The sequence below is a fragment of the Gallus gallus genome, chromosome Z, assembly GCF_016699485.2.
Source record: "Gallus gallus isolate bGalGal1 chromosome Z, bGalGal1.mat.broiler.GRCg7b, whole genome shotgun sequence".
Lineage (NCBI taxonomy): Eukaryota > Metazoa > Chordata > Aves > Galliformes > Phasianidae > Gallus > Gallus gallus.
Genome location: NC_052572.1, coordinates 71,507,837 through 71,527,479, shown reverse-complemented (window position 1 = coordinate 71,527,479; position 19,643 = coordinate 71,507,837). Strand labels below are relative to the sequence as shown.

The 19,643-nt window shown below is 44.9% G+C and overlaps 2 protein-coding genes across 2 annotated transcripts in view; one reads left to right on the top strand and one right to left on the bottom strand.

Moving 5' to 3' along the window:
- Positions 1–7,108, bottom strand: part of ACO1 (aconitase 1, soluble) — a 52,304-nt gene extending 45,196 nt beyond the window's left edge. The window contains exons 1-2 of the mRNA XM_046905174.1: positions 5,705–7,108; positions 4,590–5,559 (exon numbers count right to left, since the gene is read on the bottom strand). The gene's annotated coding sequence lies outside the window, so the exon portion shown is untranslated. The remainder of the gene's footprint in view (positions 1–4,589; positions 5,560–5,704) is intronic.
- A 93-nt stretch (positions 7,109–7,201) lies between these two features.
- The window catches only part of DGKQ (diacylglycerol kinase theta), an 88,304-nt gene continuing 75,862 nt past the window's right edge, over positions 7,202–19,643 (top strand). The window contains 1 exon segment of the mRNA XM_424953.8: positions 7,202–7,482. Coding sequence (XP_424953.3) covers positions 7,269–7,482 — 214 coding nt within the window. The 5' untranslated portion in view covers positions 7,202–7,268.

Here is a 19,643-nt window from a genome sequence, read left to right as displayed (position 1 = left end):
GCTCAAGTTACTGCTGAGCTTTTTTACTCATTAGCAAGATAATGACTTTCTTTTTCCCAAATATTTCACAATATTTTACTTGGTGCATCTGCAAAGAAAACTCCTTCAAGCTGCGGACCCTTAGTTCTGGATTATGCGTTCAGATGGAAGTTAACAGACGAGTATTTGCTACGCCTTAATATAACACCCTCTTATTTCAGATTCTCTCTCCTCTGGCTACACTCATAAACCAGCCAGGAAAAAATCTCACCCTCAAGTCTGCCTTCTCAACCTGAACATAATGCTAACACAAGGAAAGGAGATGTTGAAGGCCATTTGTTTTTTTGTTTTGTTTTATTTTTTTTCATATGAAACTAATTTAGGAATTGCCTAATTTCAGCAACTACTCAATGTGTATTTGATCTTTAAAGCGCTTAGGATCATAGAATCACAAAATATCCCAAGTTGACAGAGACTTACAAAGATCGTTGAATCCAATGCCTGGCTTCACATAGGACCACCCAGAATCCAAGCCCTGTATCTATCTGAGAGCATTGTTCAAATGCTTCTTGTATTCAAGCAGCTTGGGCCCATGCCCACTACCCTGGGAGCCTGTTGATGCCTCTCTGGTGAGAGCTCTCCTATCCTAAATTAGTCAGTGAAATAATCTTCTTGCTAATAGTCAATGTGTGCATCTTACTGTAAAATCAAGACTGGACTGCACTGTGCAGGACTCATTTTAGTGAGATTCACTGAGGAACCTGGAAGAAGATATGCAAAAAGAACAAAAAAAAAAAAAAAAAAAAAAAAAAAAAGGGAAGAGAGCTTTGGTCTGCTAAAAAATCTTCTGTTTCAGTTGTTGAGTGTGTGAATCCCTGATTGAGAACTTCTAAGTTAAAGTAAGACGCTAATTTACCAGCCAGCACCGTGCACGCTCATGTTGGTCAATCTAGAGTGTGTTACAATTCAAGAAGGAAGGACCACTATCAGCTACACTGATTCCTCACAATTCATCTCAGAAAAAATCATGTTCAAAGCAAAACATCTTTATTTTCCACTTCCTACTGGACTCACAAGTCTTACCAAGCAGAAATAGTAAGCTGTTATTCCACATGGGTATTTCTGCATACTTGGCAGTTGAAAATGCACTGTTAGCTATTCCATTCAAAAGAATTACTTATGTTCCCTAGGTCCAGGGACAAAACATGTTTAAATAAATTCAGCTAACAATCCCTCCCAGTAAATACATTAAATGCTAGGTTGTTAAGTTTTGTTTTGTTGTTGTTTTCCCAGAGAAGTGCATGCTTAACTCCATCAGGAAGTTATTTGTATTAGCACGTATTCCAAACAGCAGGAAATAAGATCTTAAATATTAAAAATTAGTCTATCTGTAGCACACATGCCTTGCTTGTCGCATCATCACATTGTCTAGAGGACTGGGAATAAAACTCTCACCTGATCTTTCTATGCTGTTGCCTGCTTTTTTCTATGATATACCCTATCATTTAGGAGTCTCCATTTTGTAAGAAGAGCCAGAGATGTTCTTGAAAAAGCAAGAAATGTTAAAATATGGCGCGAGTTCTGCAGTTCTGTCTGCCTGTGAAATGTGCCCCTACATTTTTGTTAGACTCTTCAGTCAGGCTGATTATAATGATTTTTTAAAATTAAGCTGAGTTATGTAATCTCTGTAGGTTTTTCCCCACAGAAGATGGGTGTTTATCAGCTGAAGCAAATACCACTTCCTTCTGATTCAAGTCACTGTATATATATGTGGAGTGTTGTATCAAATGCAGTATATGCCTGAAAAATAGTTCTGCAGTGTACAAGACGGCAGACAAAATGTTTATTTTAGCACATACCTGAAAAGCTGCAATCTTTTAAATTGTCTTTATAAGGAATCGAATCAAAATCAGATACCAACTGTCTTATCAGCGTGAACTGAAACTGTGCCCAAACTTACCACATCTGTGCTTTTGCTTCTCCTACCCATGGACAGTTAGTTTATTTCTAGTGTGGTTAGTGTAGTTGTCTTAAAAGCTTTCTCGTCTGGAAGACAGCTACTAGAAGCTACCACAAAGCAAAAAGAAAACTAATCAGATACTAGACATGTACTAGTAATCCTTTCTAGTGTAGATCTGAGAGCTGTGTTTGCATTTTGCTTTCCATTGCAATCAGTAGAGTGCACAGACATGAAGAAATGTTTTCCTAATCTCTTCAGTTGTGAGGGGTTTTTTGTTTGTTTGTTTGCTTGTTTGTTTGTTTGTTTTGCACTTGGTCCCTGTGAAGTGTATGGGGATAGAAAATGTCAGTGCCCTCTTGAGAGTATTGAATTTGCTGTCTCATTTAAATGATCAGGATTTGCTTTTGTTTCAACATCACCAACTGAAAGTATGGAGAGGTGAAAATGCTACAAATCTGAAACTTCTCCTGCCTAGGAATCACAGAACCCTTTGAGCTGGAAAGGACCCTGAAAAGTCATCCAGTCCAACTCCCCTGCAATGAACAGAGACACCCACAGCTCCATCAGGTACTCAGAGCTCTGTCCAGCCTGACCCTGAGTGTCTCCAGGGATGAGGCTTCCACCACCTTTCTGGGCAACCAGTGCCAGTGTCTAACCACCCTTATCATAAAAAAACTCCAGTCTAAATCTCTCTTCTAGTTTGAAACCATTTCCCTTTGTCCTGTCACAACAGACTCTGCTAAAGAGTCTGCCTTCTTTCTTATATTCCCCCCCACCTCCAGATACTGAGAGGCTGCTCTCAGGTCTCTGCAGAGACAGAACTTCCTGTGTTTCAGTTTGTGCCCGCTGACTCTTGTCCTATCACTAGACAATTCAGAAAAGAGCTTGCCTGTTTTCTTTGCACCCTTCCCCCAAGCAGCTCATACGTAAGTGATTATTACTGGATTATTCCTCAAATTCCAAATGTTGATGTGCTGTAAAGCAAAGCAAATCAGGCAAAACCTAAAACCCCATAGCTCTTCCTTCCTCCTGGCTTGCTGGAGAACAGATTCAAAGCTCTGTATTTAAAACTCTTTGTTCGACGAAGCTGCAGATTATTCTATACATTACTGCTCCACCTGCACAGATACTTCATGCTATGCATCTTTCAGTGCCCAAGTGGTTGGGAAAGAAATTCAGAAAACAAAACTCTGCAATACAGCAGATCCAGCTAAGCTCATGTGTCAGACCACCCAGCAATCAGCAATTCTTTTGGTGATTGTTGACGGTTATGTACGCCCTTCTTTTCCATCCCCTAGCCCTCATGAACAAGTGGCACCTCTTCTTCATGGAGCCACAGAGGAGAGGGGAGGTTCAGGTTGGGTATGTGGAAAAGATTCTTCCCTGAGAAGGTGGTTGAGCACTGGAACAGGCTCCCCAGGGAAGTGGTCGTGGCACCCAGCTTGTCCAAGTTAGAGAATGCTCTCAGAGTTTGGATGGTGCTCTCAGCCATAGGGTTTCAATATTGTGTGGTCCTGTATGGGGCCAGGAGTTGGACTCGATAATACTTATGTGTCAGTTCCAACTCAGGCTATTCTGTGATTCTATAATTAAACTTACAAGGACTTTTGCTTGCAAGTCCACTGTGAGATAGATGCGCCATTGGACATCACACCTCACCAATATGTAAAGAAAACTTCACAGATAAACAGAAATTTGACAAGCACACCCGACATTTGGGATGCCTGTAGTCCCTACCTCTGTTCTGTGAGTGGGGAGAGGTGTTTGAATCTCTCCCGGTAAACAGTGAAATGGGAAAGCCAAGAGAATTCATGTTTTTTCAAGAAGTTCATTCTATCTCTTTTAGGTTGCTGCATTTGGTCCTGCTTCTTCATCAGAAGTCTTAATCACAAGGACTGGCAATCTTGACTCTCTTTGCTGTCAAACGCATTTATGAGACCTTCCCTGTGCCTGGGTCTGCCCTGATTATTTACTGTCAGATCTTTGAACCTTGCTTACAGTTTTGCTTCATAAAACATGAACTTGCTTCATGAAAGAGTTGGGTAACTGAATTTCATTGTTCTGACTGTCAAGAAAGCACTGATACAATTTATTATTTAAGGGATAAAAATATGGTTTTATGTTGACAGAACATCAGATTTATCTAGTCCTATTCATAAAATGGAAGTAATAAACCAGAACCTGCAATTCTGAGTTGTATTCAAATGCCTTCTACCTGTTGAAATGTTTCCTCTCGCTAGATCTGAAGAGCTGAGTGAGGCTACGGGAAGTTCAGGAGATGTAGCTGCAAAGCTGGAATGATTTACAGAGTACACCTGTACTCTGTATAGGTATACAAGCCTGTGTACAAGCCTTGGCTGCATACAAGCCAAGAATCTTAGAAAAATGAAGGATTTTTTTTTTCTGACCAGACCTAGACTTTTATCACTGGAGCTTTGTGGCATTACAGAATGCTAAGTACTGCAAAATGCTTACCTGAGTATTAAACAAAGCGCAAGGTATTTGCAGAAGAATTACTTTTTGATCTTTTTTGCTAATCTTGTCAAAACATGGAAAATTGACACTTTTAGAATGCTGATTCTTTTCATTTGTGTATGGTACTTCTTTAATTAAAAAAAAAGTACAAGAGCTGCTGATCCAAAAGTATTACCTCCTGTTTTGTTGGCCTATGACATCAGAAGCTGATGTTGGAGATGTGGCAGTAGAGGCTGAACCTTCCCACCAATATCCCATTCCATGCTGTTGTTCTGTGACAGATGGCAGCAAAGGGGTAGTCTGACAGAATGATGTCTGGCATGGAAGTGTGGATGGAGCAAAGTTGTGTCATTGCATTCCTTCATGCAGAAAAAATGGCACCCATTGACATTCATCAATGCTTGCTGAGCATTTATGGAGCCCAAACAATAAATGTGAGCACAGTGAGGGGCTGGGTGGTGTGTTTCAGCAGTGGTGACAGCAATGTGAAATACAAGCCGTGTTCCAGACAGCCATGCACAGCTGTCATGCCACAAAACAAGGATCATCCTGATCAGTTCATCCACACGATTCAGCTACTGTAGAAAAAGAGGTTTTTTGGTAGCTGAGAATTTGCTCCATCAAATAGTATCATTGTGCTGTTTGTATCCGTTGTTGTCTCCATGGAAATAAATATAAATATGAAATGCACTGCTGCTTGAAACTGGTAGATAATTCTGTTCTAGCAGACCTGCAGGAGATGAGCAGTGCTAGGACTGAAGTTACAAGTGTGACTTGACTGATAGCATCCATTTTCCATGCTTTGCTATGATCCAGTGACCTCAGGCAAACTGTTTCTGGCTAGGTTTTTGCTTTGACATTTCTGAAGCAGGCAACTGCCTTCATTCTTTTAGCTGCAAAGATCCCTGCAATCGTCCAAGCGTGGACACTTGTGCCAGTTGCACACAACTCCATCTTCTCTGGCTCAGGAAAACTGCAGTTTTTTCCTCAAAAAGAGTTTGGATGCCAGTTTTATTTATTTATTTATTTGATAAAGATCAGCACATGCCTTGCTTGTAAAGGACACCTTGATATCAAATTAAAAAGAAAAAGAAAAGCTGTAATTGCTTCCATCTACTTCATTATTCTCTTTTTGGATGAGGACCCTAAGTGTAGATACAAAGGTGATAGAAATTTAGCAGTTAAACACTGCAGTTCAAAGGACCAAGCTCTGAGTCAGGAACTGATATCAGATCCCTCCAGAGAGCTATCATATTCATCAGCCTGGCAGCTCTGGTAATAATTCCTTACCTTACTCTTCTCAGCTGTTGAGGACTGTGTCCTTGCTGTACACGTGAAAGGGAGAGAATGGCTGCTCCTCAAATGCTGCCACGTTCCGTGGCTGCTGGCAGCAGAGGTGGAAACAGACATGGCTGAAGACAATCAAACAGCTTGGGTTGTTTTGACTGGTAAGGCTGGCTTCTCAGGAAACAGAATGGAAATACCTACGTGTTACAGTATCTGAGGAGTTTGACATGAAAAAATATCCAAAATCTTACTTGATCATTTAAATCTTCAGATAAAAACTAGCATTCTACAGGTGGCTTCTAGCACAGAAAATGAAAATCCTGCAATGCTAACGAATTTCAATTGCTGTTCCCTAAATGGATTTCCACATTTATATTTAAAAAATGTATTAATTACCTCCCCAAGCTTTTGAGTCGGGGCCAAGTTCTGATGCAGCTCAGTGTTATTTCCCAGACCACAGGAAAGAGTGGTTCACAGGAGCTTCAGCTTCCCAACTCCTGAGCCTCTGTCCTTTGATCAGTACAAAAGGCTGTTAAAGAGCACAATTCATGGGAAAGAGAAAGGCAGGACAGGCTAATGGAATGGGCCTCTTGTTTGAAATTAGCCCTGTTTTCTCTTGTCCTCCCAGCACACATCACTGTCAAGAGCCTTGCTTAACATCTCCTCAGAAGCCTCACTATAGACAGGGAACTGCCACGAGGACCCTTCGAAGGATGAGTAGTTCCTGTTCCTTCACCTTTCCTCCCAGGATAAGTGTTCCAGCCCCAACCATCCTGGTAGTTCTCCACTGAACTTACTCCTGTTTGTCAATGCTCTGCCCCTTCTCCATGCTGCACAGCCCCAGCTCTCAGCCTATCCTCGCAGGAGAACCGTTCCATCCCTGGGATCATTTCTGTGGCCCTCCTCTGGACGCGCTCCAACAGCTCCACGTCTCTGCTGTACTGAGGACTCCACGTCTGGACACAGTGCTCCAGGTGAGGCCTCACCAGCACAGAGCAGAGGGGCAGGATCGCCTCCCTCACCCTGCTGGCCACGCTTCCTTTGATGCAGCCCAGGGTACGGCTGGCTTTCTGGGCTGTGAGGGCACACAGCTGGCTCATGTCCAGCTGCCATCCACCAGTAGTACCCCAAGTCCTTTCCAGCGGAGCTGCGCTCCATCCTTACATCCCCTGTCAGGCATTGGTAGCAGGGGTCGCCATTCCCAGGTGCTACACCTTGTCCTTCCGTATTTTGAACCTCACGAGCTTCTCCGGGGCCCGCTCAAGCCTGTTGTTAGCAGCAATCGAAAAAGAAACGTTTCAGAGGCAGGGAAGAAGAGCAGCGCACGGGAAAATCCTGCTGTGCAGCTTTCCAAACCAGGGGCCGTTTCCCGGCGGGTCCCGTGGCGGGCGCTGCCTGGCGGCCGGCAGGGGGCAGCACGGCGCCGCTCCGCAAGGCCCCGCTCGGCGCCGCCTCCGCCCGCCACCCCCCCGCTCCCCCTCCGCTGCCGCCGCCGCCGCCGCTCCGAGCGGAAGCGATCCGAGCGGCGGCTGTTGCCGCGGTCGTTGCCGCGCCTCGAGGAGCGGGCATGGCGGACGAGGCTCGCTCGCTGCTCGGCGGCAGCCCGGCCTCTAGCCCCGTGCTGGCCGGGCGAGGCCGCGTCTCGTCGTCGTCGTCCTCCTCCTCCTCGTCGTCCGCCATCCCGCCGGGTCACAGCTTCCGCAGGGTGACCCTCACCAAGCCCACCTTCTGCCACTACTGCACCGACTTCATCTGGGGGCTGGCCGGCTACCTGTGCGAGGGTAAGGGCGGGCGGGGTTGCCCTCCAGGAGGGGCGGTTGGACGCAGAGGGGCTCTGGCCGCGCGCCGCCGGCGGTGCCACGCGTGCCGGCACGGTGTGAGCGGGGCCCCGCGCCGCTGCTCCGCGCCCATCGCCACCCGACGCGCTGTCCTTGCCGGGCCGCCGCGTGTCCGTCTCTGCCTTAAAAATCCCCCGAATTCTTCACGGATGCGCGTCGCTCTGGCTGGAATTTGGGGTGTTTTCCTAGTTGGGGAAGCGCACCCGACCGGTGGATGCAGCCCCCGGCTCCGCGCAGGGCCGCCCGCGATCAAACCGCGCTTCTGAGGGCGCCGTCCCGCTGCTCTGTGTCTGAGCCGCGGAGCTCCGCGCTCCGAGCGCTGCCCCGGGCAGCCAGGCCGGCACCTGACCGCGCTGCGCTGCTCGGCCGGCCCTGGCGGTCAGCCTCCCCTCTTTCCTTTCGCTCTTTTCGGACGTTTACGTGCCGTGTTCTGCTTCGCTTTTCTGATACCGTACGACAGAATGACGAAACTCAAAGAATCCCGATGCGTTGTTTGCTAATGCTGGCCGCTCCGGACAGCCGTGTGCCGGCCTTGGTGCCGTGTGGGACGGCTCGGCAGCTCGGGAGTTCTGAGCTGGTTACCGCATGCTGGTGCGTCTTCCTGTGTGATACCGAACAGAATTTGTTTATAATAATCATCTCTTTGCCACATTTGCGGCGAATAGTGGACTTTGTTCGTTGCTCTCTGGAAAGCCATAGAAGGGTGAGCTCTAGGAGCGCCACGTTGATTAATAGAGTAACCTACCCAGCTTTTAGAAAAGGAGCTGTTTTCAGCAGCTCGAGGAACGTGTTGGGTTGTAGCTGTCTGCTCTTTCTCTGCAGAGGAACGGGGCTTACAGGTGAGCCGATCTCTGCTTTATTTGGACTCCTTTTTGGAACTGTGTGCAGGTTTCAGAATGAACCTTGTCAGTGGCCTCTCTGCAGGTAAACTGGCTGTGGCTTGCCTTCCAAATCCTGCATCTTCAAGTGACTTCTTTCACTGCTCATCACTGCAGCAGCTCTTCTCTGCTGAGTGTCCCAGCCCGGCCCTGGGCACGCTCCCATCACTCAACAACAACCAGAACATTGGTGTACTCTTCAACACCATCTCAGCTGAAACCAAGACAGTGAATTACCTGGTCTGTGGAGTTGTTTAGTCAGCCTGCCAGTTACTGAACACTGACTAGCATGTGCTCGTGTGGGTTATGCGGCTGTTCAGCAAAGTACAGGAAGGTGTGATGAATTCTTAATGCATTCATAGCTGTGTAGGCCACAGTAGGTGCTTCTCTCCTTTTTTAATTGCGCTGCCTGAAAAATACGTAGGAGAGATGCTCTGATACCCTTCGTATGTTGCAGAGCTACAGAATCAGTAAGGTTGGAGAAGACCTCTAAGATCATCAAGTCCAACAGTCAGCTCATCAAAATCACAGAATCATAGAATGGCCTGGGTTGAAAAGGTCCACAATGATCATCGAGTTTCAACCCCCCTGCTATGTGCAGGGTCACCAACCACCGGACCAGGCTGCCAGAGCCACATCCAGCCTGGCCTTGAATGTCTCCAGGGATGGGGCATCCACAACCTCCTTGGGCAACCTGTTCCAGTGTGTCACCACCCTCTGTGTGAAAAACTTCTTCCTAACATCCAACCTAAACGTTCCCTGTCTCAGTTTAAAACCATTCCCCCTTGTCCTATCACTATCCACCCTTGTAAACAGCCATTCCCCCTCCTGTTTATATGCTCCCTTCAAATACTGGAAGGACCAGCACCATGCCTACTCACAGATTGATACGAGTCACTAATGTTGGAGAAGACCTCTAATACCATCAAGTCCAACCACCAAACCATCACCAGCACACGCCCACTAACCCACCTGTTGGTGCCCTGCAGCATCCTGCACCTACTGCCTCTGTTTTAAAGGAAATACATACGTTCCATGCGTACGTATGTTTGGTGCATAAGGTTTGGAACAGAGAGCTTAGTCCTTGTGAACAATGTCACACACTTGAAAAGAGCTGCTGATGTTCTTTTGAGCAAAGACTCAGCTTGGAGCTTTGGATTGGTTTTCAGCCACCTGTAAATACCTTTCAGTGGTTTTTCTTCCTCTGTAGAAGAGTTTAAAAAAAATGCATGTAAGGAGAATTGTGAATCTGTGCATTTTGAACACTACAGATGCTTCCAGTGCTAGGAATCCTAATGTGAGATCACTTTGTTTTACTTTGCCTAAAGGTAACGTGTAAGGGGTTGGAGTTGGTTGGCAAACGGAATGAAGAAATAACTTCAAAATGGATAAATAACTCTGCGTTCATTAGAGCATTTAAAGGAAGCTGCTGTCAGGGTCTGTTGTGTGTGTTTTGTGCCTATTGTTGCTGGGAAAAGGTCTCTTGATGAGATAAGGTGCTTTTCTGGATGTAAAGGCATTAAGTCAAGTATTATTTCAGGAAGAGGCATCCTTGATTTCTGTTTGTTCGGGGCTTCTTTTTTGCTTTATATTCTAAGCAGAACGTCCACACTTACTCCAAGGAGCAGAAATCCCCATCTCTCCTAAGCTGTTCCTGTTGTTGGGTGATAACACTTAAGCCTCTGCAGAATAAAATGCGAATGGTGACATGAGGTTATGTTTGTGTCATAAAAACTCACTTAAAGACACAGCTGTAAAGGACTCCTCTAGGCAAAGCTGCTGTCCTTTGGGTATGCATGTCCCATTTGTGGCCAGACTAGGCTGTGTCTTACTGCTGTTGGAGAACGTGGGAGTGTTCAGACTGCAGCTCCTCATCGTGCTGGAGAGGCACACTCTGGACGTCTTTTGAATGCAGTCTCCTCCACTTAAAGACTGCTGCAACTAATTGCAGTCAGAGAGGGTGGGTGTGTAAGCACTCTGATCCTGGTTCGGCCTCAGGCTGGGGGTTCCATCTGCGGGGAATTTCCCTCTTTGGGTATCTGGGAATGGTAGCAGGGGAGAGAAGTGGTCCCCTTGAGCTCTCATCCCTTCTGGTTGGTTCTGTTGTCCTAATGGGCTGCTGAAACATGCCTGACCCTGCTGGTTTAGTTCAGCTCTGTTTTGAGGGAAGAGAATGAAGTATGAGATTTCCCAGAAAGTCTTAATGCTTGCAGTTCAAAGGAAAAACAAATTATTCTGTCCTCTGATGAGCCTGGCTTGCTTTTGGTGCTTTTTAAAATAAAAATAAAAGCTGCAAGGAGGTAAAACCACAGTAAAATCTTGCTTCCATCCCATGATCAGTTTAATTTTGCTTTCTTACTCTGTGATGTATTCCTCTGTCAGTGGTGAGGCCTTTCAGAGCGACAATAGATGTGTTTGATGTTGAGTTTGTTGCTGAGATGTGGCTGAGTGGATGTGCCTCTGCTGCGTTTAAAACTATTTGAGTCATGTAAGGCTGAATCTGTCTGAGGAACAAACACAAATCATGTCCAAAAACTAAATTAGGTAGGAAATAATTGGCTGCGGAAGGTGTCAAAGCCAGTAATGCAATACCAGGCTTTGCGCAGCACTTTTATATCTCATCTCTGTTAGTGCCTTGGTCTGGCTTGGTGATAAGTGACAAAGGCAGCCGAGGGTGCTCAGCAATCTATCATGTTGTGGAGCAGCTGAGGGCTGCAGCTTGCTCTCTGTGGGTTTCCTTTCCAGACCTCTTTCATGTTCAGGTTCTCCTTGGTCATCTTCTGGGCTTATACCCTCTGGTTCCTTTCCACTTGCAACAAAATTTTTCAGCCTTCCTCTGTTGAGTCGCCAGGCTCTGAGTGAAGGCTCTGAAAAGCCCTTCGTTCTTGCAGTTATGTAGGGGATGAATGCCGGGCTAGTTTTTGTTGTGGTCATTTTTTTTTTCCCCTGATGAGCAAAACACACTGACCTCTGAGGTTTTCTCTGTAAAGCCTTTTCCAAGCACTAAACCTGAGTGCTTTAACATCATTTTCTAAAACAAAAGCAATAACACTTGCATAGGCTGAAGTAGAAGCAGGGTCAGTGCTTCCTGACTACAGAAGCACCCTCTGCTCCTGTGTGTCAGCTGTGTACTGCTTCCAGGTCAGGTCTGGATTCTTTCTGGGAATCAGTGCATTCTGCTACCAGTCCCCCTCTCTCTGGAAATGTGCATTCCCTGTTTGGGATGTAGGAGTCTGTATTGAAGTGCAGCACATCTCCCCCAGTGACGCACATCTCTCCGCGATCACTATGCTCCTGTGGGTTTAGTCATCCACACTTTATTTCGGCAGTGATTTTACCTTTATTACATTGTTTTCCTAAAATAAGCTGTAGTAGCATTAGGCATGGTGTCCTGGGGTTTCCTACGTGAGATAACCTCATGAAGCATCCATATGCATTGGCAGTTGCCTTACTGCAAGGCACGTGCTGTCAGCAGTAGGCTCGTACTACCTGAGCGCAGATGCTGCTCTTAAGGTCTCCTTACAGTCCTACAGAGGATGATGTGCAACTGTTTTAGTTTTCATTCTCCTCTCAGAAGTTTCTAATCAGTTTCTGGTGTAGCTTTCCCCCCCCCACACACATACTTTTCTTGCTTGTTCTGAATTCCAGGCCCAAGGACAAGGAATTTACCTGCATTATTTTCAGTGGGCAGGCTTGTGTTGTGTCTGTTTCCTCATCTTTGATTACATACGCTTTATAACTCATCCATGATGTTGTTTTTATGCTTACCATCCCATCAGAAACCTCTCTCTTTGCTCAGGTGGCAGCTTTTTTCCTGGCTCAGGTTGAACCCAATGACCTTGCTTTTTCCTTATGTTAATTGTCTCCCACTGCTGTTTCTGATGCTTCATTTTATTCCTTCACTTTGTCATCCCTCTGGACCACTTGTTCCCCAGGGCCTCCATCCTGCGCTGTCTCGCAGTCTCTGCCTGCTTATGGAAATCCCTTTGGAGAAACAGTATTTGCAACACCTGTTGAAACCTGATGCATGAGTTACCGTAATGTATTTACTTTGACTCAGCTGCAGTGGGGAATGGGCAGGATGTATGTCTAGCATATAGATCCTCCTGAATGATTAAAGAATGTCTTTTGATCACCTCTCCTTTATTTTTTTTCCTCCAGACTTTTTGCTTAATGGCACCTTTCAGCTGCTGTAAAGAAGCACACGCAAGCAAAGAGCAAAGCCTAATCTTTGCATATCACAATATGATAAGGAACTCACTGGAAGCCTGCTTCTCTTTTTTAAATATGCCCAGAGTATTCTTCCCTCAAAACTGTATTTTTGCCCACTTGTGGAAGTCCCATTGAGTTTGTTACTCGCTGCAGTAGTCAGCCTCTAGTTTCATTTCCTGTTTTAAGTATTTATATTGTCTTGAATCCCAAAGGATGTGGGCACGTTTGCATGTGTACACTCATACATATATATTCACATGTGTATATTCACATGTATATATGTGTTTGTATGAACATATGTTTAAAAGAACTTATGTTTATGTTTTTGTATACGGTTTATTTCATTCCTTTTTCCACATTTGAGTATGAGTGATCTGCTTGGAGGCAGGGTTAGGATTATAAACACTGTGTGTGCTGATGTGGTTTGCCTGCTTGACTTCTTTTTGAATACCACTTGTATGATATACAGGTGATGCCTCTTACTATGTAAAAATAACATCATTTGAGATTTTAAAACAGCTGGAAATTAGGAGAAAGGTATGACTGCAGCAGACCACAATTTAATCCCTGGAGGTTTTACATACAGAAGAATGCTGGAGGCATTCTGAACACTTTGCTAAGCACCAATGCCTGGGAGGAGGTGGATGATTTGAGCTTCTGGAGTTACACTAGGAGCAGAGTGTTGTCCTGTGGGATGGTGCTAGATTACAGTGATAAGGAGATGGGACTTCCAGTGTAAGTGCAGCAACTGATAGCAAAAAATCTCTTTTCCTCATTGCTTTTTTACACTGGCAGAATGTTTCATGCTTTAATGCTGTGTTTTTTTCATGACGTAACTCAGGAAACGAGCATCCCCTTTTTACAGTGCGTCCTCTGTAGTGCGTGGAGATAAGAACTGGTACATCTTGTTAAATGCTGAGTGTAGGTGTACCCTACTAACCAGTTCCTTCAGTGTTTTTAAGGAGAACGCTGCCCTGTGCTGAAGTCATTGCACGGCTGGGAGCTTCAAAAGAAGGCAGAAGAATACAAGGAAATTGCTAAGATTCCTCTGAGTATGAAGAGGGCATGAGGGAAGGATCTGAAGGATAGAGCTGAAAATACTACTCCTGTCTGCAACTGTAGGGAATCTCTCAGGTTAAAAAACGTGCCTTCTCTGCGGTGAAAGATTGTCATTGGAGCTTCCTGAAGGTGCCAGAGTAAGTCTAAGTCATCAGAAACACTGGTTCACAGGGGAAATTGATTAGGGCAGGAAGTCTTGCACTGTTACCCGCTACAAAAAAATAGCCTTCAGTGTGAAACGAAGGTGTGTGTTGAGCAGTGTGACCTAAGAAACACGGCTATTTCAGGTTCACCTCTTCTCAAAGCAGTATTAATATGGAGGATTGGAAAAGGGGATTTCAATCACTGTGGGCATTCACAAATATGTAGGGAATTTAAAGGTTTTGCGGTGCTCTTGCAAGTTAATGCAGAAGTTTTTGATGGCCACAGAGGCCGTTGCATGGACTGAAGACATGGTGCTGTGCTGGAACAGTTGTGCTGGGCTTGTACGCACATGAGTTGGGTGCAGCATGTCTGCATTCGCTGCTGGAGAGCTGCCACGGTGTCACTGACAGCCCTTTGAAAAAACAATTACAACAGCTTAATGAAAGATGACTACAACAGCCCCCCTGGATGAGCTTTGGATTACAGCGTGAGGAACATGCTAGATCGTGATGCTTGGTGTCTGGATGGTGTGAAGACTAAATTGTGCAAAAGATAGATCCTGTTTCTGTGCTGTGGACTGACATAGCTACAGTTTCTCTTCTTAGTGGTGATGAGGAGAAGTCAACCCGCGCCTGCTATTCCCAGTGGCAGCTGAGCCCATCAGACTTCCCCAGAACAATCCTTGGCCAGAAAAGGTTAGAAAGTAGGAGGTAAAGTACTGCAATGTTAAAAATGCCCTTCAAAACAGTTAGGTGTACTCATGTCTGTGCTAGTTATGAGCTGCCTTATTCTAATCCTTTTATCTTCTCCTTGTTCCAGAATAATTCCTCTTTTGGTGAGTGCCTTCAGATTTCTTGAGAGTACTGTATTTTTCATCCAAGCACTGTTATTCAGGAGAAGCAAGAAGATTATTTAAAAAGTAAATCCTCCTCCTCTTCCTTCCCCTGGGTCTTGAAAGATAACAGCAGTACTTATTCATTGCTTATTCAGTTATACTTGTTCAGTAACTGTGCTGAAATGTAACCCTTTTTTTTTTTACTATTAATAAATAAAGCATTGTGGGAAGCTGCAAAAATCTTTCTTTCAGTATATTTTGGTAATACACGTGTGGAAATTAATCACTGATTACGTTACATAATAAATTAAGAGCTAGTGCCAAAGTGTGCTCAAGAACGTGTCCTGCAAGGTCTGATTCAGCGAGAGGTGAATGCAGCAAAGCAGAAACAACAACAACAACAAACAGAATAAACAGAATCTTGAGATCATTTGGCCCCTTTTTAAGAATGATTTTGATTTCTGAGGAGTGGATTTCTGATTTTTCTTTTTTTTTTTTTTTGGTGAACTGAGCTGTGGCACTCAGAAAGGTATGAGGTACTGATGGGTGGTGTATGTAACATCTCGACATTGCAGCTTTCTGTTCCCCACTTAGATGGCAATGTTCAGCTTCTATGAATTATATATGAACTTACTCATGTGAAAGAGACTGTTCCTTAAACCTGAGGTAAGTGCAGCCCCAGGTCTCATCCGTGATTCAAGAAGAACTGAAATGCACATTGTTTCTTAACAAGAATCTCTTTAAAATACCTGAGATTTTTAATAACATTAGGGATGGCAATTAGAAAAAAAAAGTGGCATTGAGTTTGGAAGCCTTTCTATAAACAGTGCCTCGTGAGTGTTTTATTTTTCCTCTCTGGTCTGGCCTTGCATGGATAAATCTATTTTCTAGCCCTTATCAATACCCACATAATAATCACATTAAAGGAAGTACTGAGTGTACTTACCCAGCTGGCACAGGAACCTGTTTCTTTGCATATATATATATGTTTCTGGTTCCATTTTTCATTTGTATCTCATAGTTATGTGCACTTCTGTCCGTGATGCACTTTGGAAATAGAGCCCTATAGGAATGAGAGGTGGGGTTGCCATGGCAACTGTTCTTTTTTCTTTCCTCCCTTTTCATTATAAGGTGTTGAGATGTGCTAGGTAATGCTGACCCACATTAAAAGACTAATACGTATCCACATTAAAAGAGTAAGAACACTTAGGTTGGGTTGCAAATAATAATAATTTCACCTGCATTTAAGATGTAATTGTTGCTTCTTCTAAAATTAGAAGTGTGCAATGGAGGTGGATGGGTACTGTTGCAGTTAAGATTACCAGTGGTTTTTATCCTACTCTTTTCATGTTGTTTTTTTTAATTGCATCTTCATGTTCTGTGCTCACTTTGTAAGGTGTGGTTAACTGCACCTCCCAGGGTCTATAGCCGTCATGCATTCTGGCTGTATTGCTGAGTGGATGAGGTTTATTTCACGTAATTATTTGTCTCTTCTTGCTTCATTCACAGACTTCTGTGTGTTGTGGAGGGAAATCTTGCTTTTTTTTCCACTGAGAAGAACTCATTTTGGATTGCTGTGCATGCGATGCACATGCAGTATGCATCAGTGCCCCTTGTGATGTGCCCTGTGGATGCAGGGCTGCACTGAGACCTTTCTGCATATTGCAGTGTTCAGGACATTTCCACATCTTGGTGTTTTGTGAGGGATCCCAGATAGTTGTTTTTCAATACCATAGTTTACTTCCAAGATGACACTATGGCATACACAGGCCTAAATACAGTTACTTTCTGCTCTGTTTGCTTCACTCAAATTCTTTTTAAAACCTGTTTGTGTGATTCTGTTCTTTTTCCATTCCTAGCAGGGAGATGTTTTTGCTTGAGTTATGCATAGGATTGCAGGAGCATTAACAGGACCGTTCTTTCTACTTTGTAGGAGATCTCAGTGTTATCTACCTGAGTTTTCAGCAAGTAGTTACTGCAGTGTGACGCTGACACTGTGGAGTGTGAACGTAATGCAGGGAACCATGCATCCTATACATGTATGGGTGCTGGAAACTTACAGTATTTACACTGGTACCGTAGGTGTGATGAAGGTTCAGTTGAAAGGACGCTTACAGTATATGTCAGATTGTTCCAGTGGAGTTCCCTTAAAACTGAGGGCTGGGGTACAACTGCCTTGTGTTTCTTACTGTGTTGTTTTCCTCTATTCTCGGCGCTATAGCTCTTTGTTTTGACCAGTAACTGTGAGTCAGCTGGAGAAGGACATTAAACAATTGACAAAGTTTCTCTTTGTAAAGCATCACCCTAAAATCCGAGAAGCTGTTGCAGATAACTGCTGCAGAGTGCCAAGTGCCATGGTCTCAGTGCCTATGACTCTGATGTACGCATCCTACAGGCTGGCTGAGTCTTCCTCATCGCTGTCCTGTTCTTAACCGTTACACGTTTCCCTCCTCCTGACTTTCCACTTTGGTTGCAGGTACTGCAGAGCTGCCACCTCCCTTCTGTAGTGCATTTTTGTCTATAGTTCAGTTGATTGCATGTGCAACATGCAGTGGAAGACTCAAGAGGCTCTAATTTCAGTCAGAGTCAGAGGAAAGCGCTTGTGATGAGGTGCTTGTCTAAACTGGCAGGTACTACTTGATTTTCTTCTTACCCCTATCACACCTCACTGAAATTTTGACTTGAGTGCTACTGGAAGATTTCTGCCTTCCAGAGGTGTTAGGAGCTACACCGCTTCCCTGCCAGTATGGGCCTTCTGGGGCTTCTGGCAGATGGTGGTATGTAGGACCAGGACGTGCTCTCCCAGTGTTAAGTTTGTTGTCCACACCATCATGCTGGGCTCAAGACCTTTGTGGCTCTAAGCTGGGAAGGCTGAGTGGGAAAAGCCATGCTGTTTTTGGAAAAACAGCTACAGTTCTCAGAGAAGGTACTCAGTAACCCCTGCGTTTGAATGATGAGCAGTTTAGATTGAATTGGATTGATCTTGTTGGTGCAACCAAGGGGTGTGGTTTTCCACGATCTTAATGCTATAACTAGTGAAAAGAATGCTATTTTGTTGCAGGTGCCATGCGTTTGTCTGTCAGGCCCCAAACTAGATTGACCCAAACTAGATTTCTAGGTGCATAAAGGCTGCAGTGGCAAAAAGCCAGGGCTCAGTGGCACAGGCTGACATCAGTTGATTTGGGCAGGCTTCATTCTTCAGCCTGTATGAAAGGGTTACCTGAATGGCTGACTGTTTGTCCTCAGATAGGCACATTTCTGTGGTTCACAGCTGCTTTTTGAGTGTGACTTTGGGAGGCTGTGATTCCTCTTTGTTAGGCTAAGAGTTTGTTATCCCAGTGGGCTTCCCATGCTAGAAACACACATTGGACAGAGTAAGACTGCATCCCTCCATGCTCCCTGTGCAATTCCATGTTGTGAACAGGGTGCCTCTTCCTCTGGAGCATGTTCTTGGGAAACTGTCAGGAGGTCAGTTGCCAAGACCTCTCCCAGTGCTGTAGTCCTCTTGGAAATTTCTGGTTTCCCAGCAGTGAGGCAGGACCTCATCACACAACAGAGTGGACCTGTCTTTGGCCTAATGCTTAAGAAAACTGAAGCGTTGGTGCATGCTGCCTGTGAGTTAAGAACTAGCCATCATCTGTCCATCTGTAAAATCTCATAATGGCAGGGACTTGCTCTGTGCTGGAACCACATGCCTTTGAAGTTTACCACCTTAATTTCAGAGGTGGCATGTCTGACCCAGCTTTCTCTTGAGAGGTAGAAAGTAAAGTCTGTGCAGAACTCACCTTTCTTATTTCCTTGAAGCCAGTACTCAACGAGGTTGTATGGTTACTGTAGGTGTCTTAATGGTGTGAAATGAGAAAGGACCTCGGTGTGCTAGCTGGAGAGGAAGGACCTTGATGTGAGTGCAGCTGGTGGGCTGCCTGGGGTTTCTGCTGATTCTGTTTACATCTTAGGAAAGCCTCTTGACCAGGTGCAAACGGCACTTTTGCCACCAGTGTAGCTTGCCTGTGCTGGTGTTATTTGCTGTGCAGAGCATGCATCCCTGATGGAGCAGAGCACATGGTACCAGTGTCTCTGTTACATTTGCAGCTGTAGGCGCTCTGGCTCTGCCTGCATAGCTGGACTTTGGAGGCCTGCTTTGGTTGAAGTCAGGAAATGGAGAGCGGCGAGGAGGAAGGATGCTTAACTGACAGGTGGAGGCCTTTTAGTTCATCCATCAGTTCAGGTTTACAGTACCAGGCAAGATGGAGAAACAGAGTAGGGTTTGTTGTTAGATCCTGGAGTGTTTGCAGCTGGCTGATGAGAGCCAGAGAAAGGTCCCTGGTGTAGCAAAGGGGCTTCGTGTGGCTGCCACAACACAGGCAAGCCTGCTGTAACCACATCAGTGTTGTGATTGACAATTCAAGTATATCATTGAATTCATTTAACTGCTTTGTTATGCAGTGGCTTGTCTTGTTTTTGCTTGACTTGTTGCTGTGTTATTTCCTAACAGCAAATCTGACATACAAATGAATAGGAATTCAAATGTGCTGCCTTGAAATTGCAGAGCTCAGATGCTACAAAAGCATTTCTTCTGTATTTGTACCTATTTATAGAGCTTGCTGTCATGTAGACAGATTTGGAAATGTAAAATACTGCAAGATTCCCACTGTGCAGCCAGAAAATGCACTTGATCAGATAGGCATACACTTGTAGCCCTGTTTAAAGCAGAGTCAGGCACAACTGATTAGTTAGTGAGACAGAGAGAATCTTGGAAAGGACATGGCATGTATGAGTGATGTGTAAGATGCTCATTAAAAGCCAAGAAAACCCAAAGAGGTGTCTTGTTTTCTTGTAGGTTTTCAGAGGAAGAGAATCCGTGGTGTGGTCTAACTGAGCTGTAGGTCCCGTAGCTCCTCACTGCTGTGGGAGAAGGGGATGCTTTTAACGCTTGACTTCTTAAAGCTGTCAGAGATTTTTCCAATCCTGCCTTG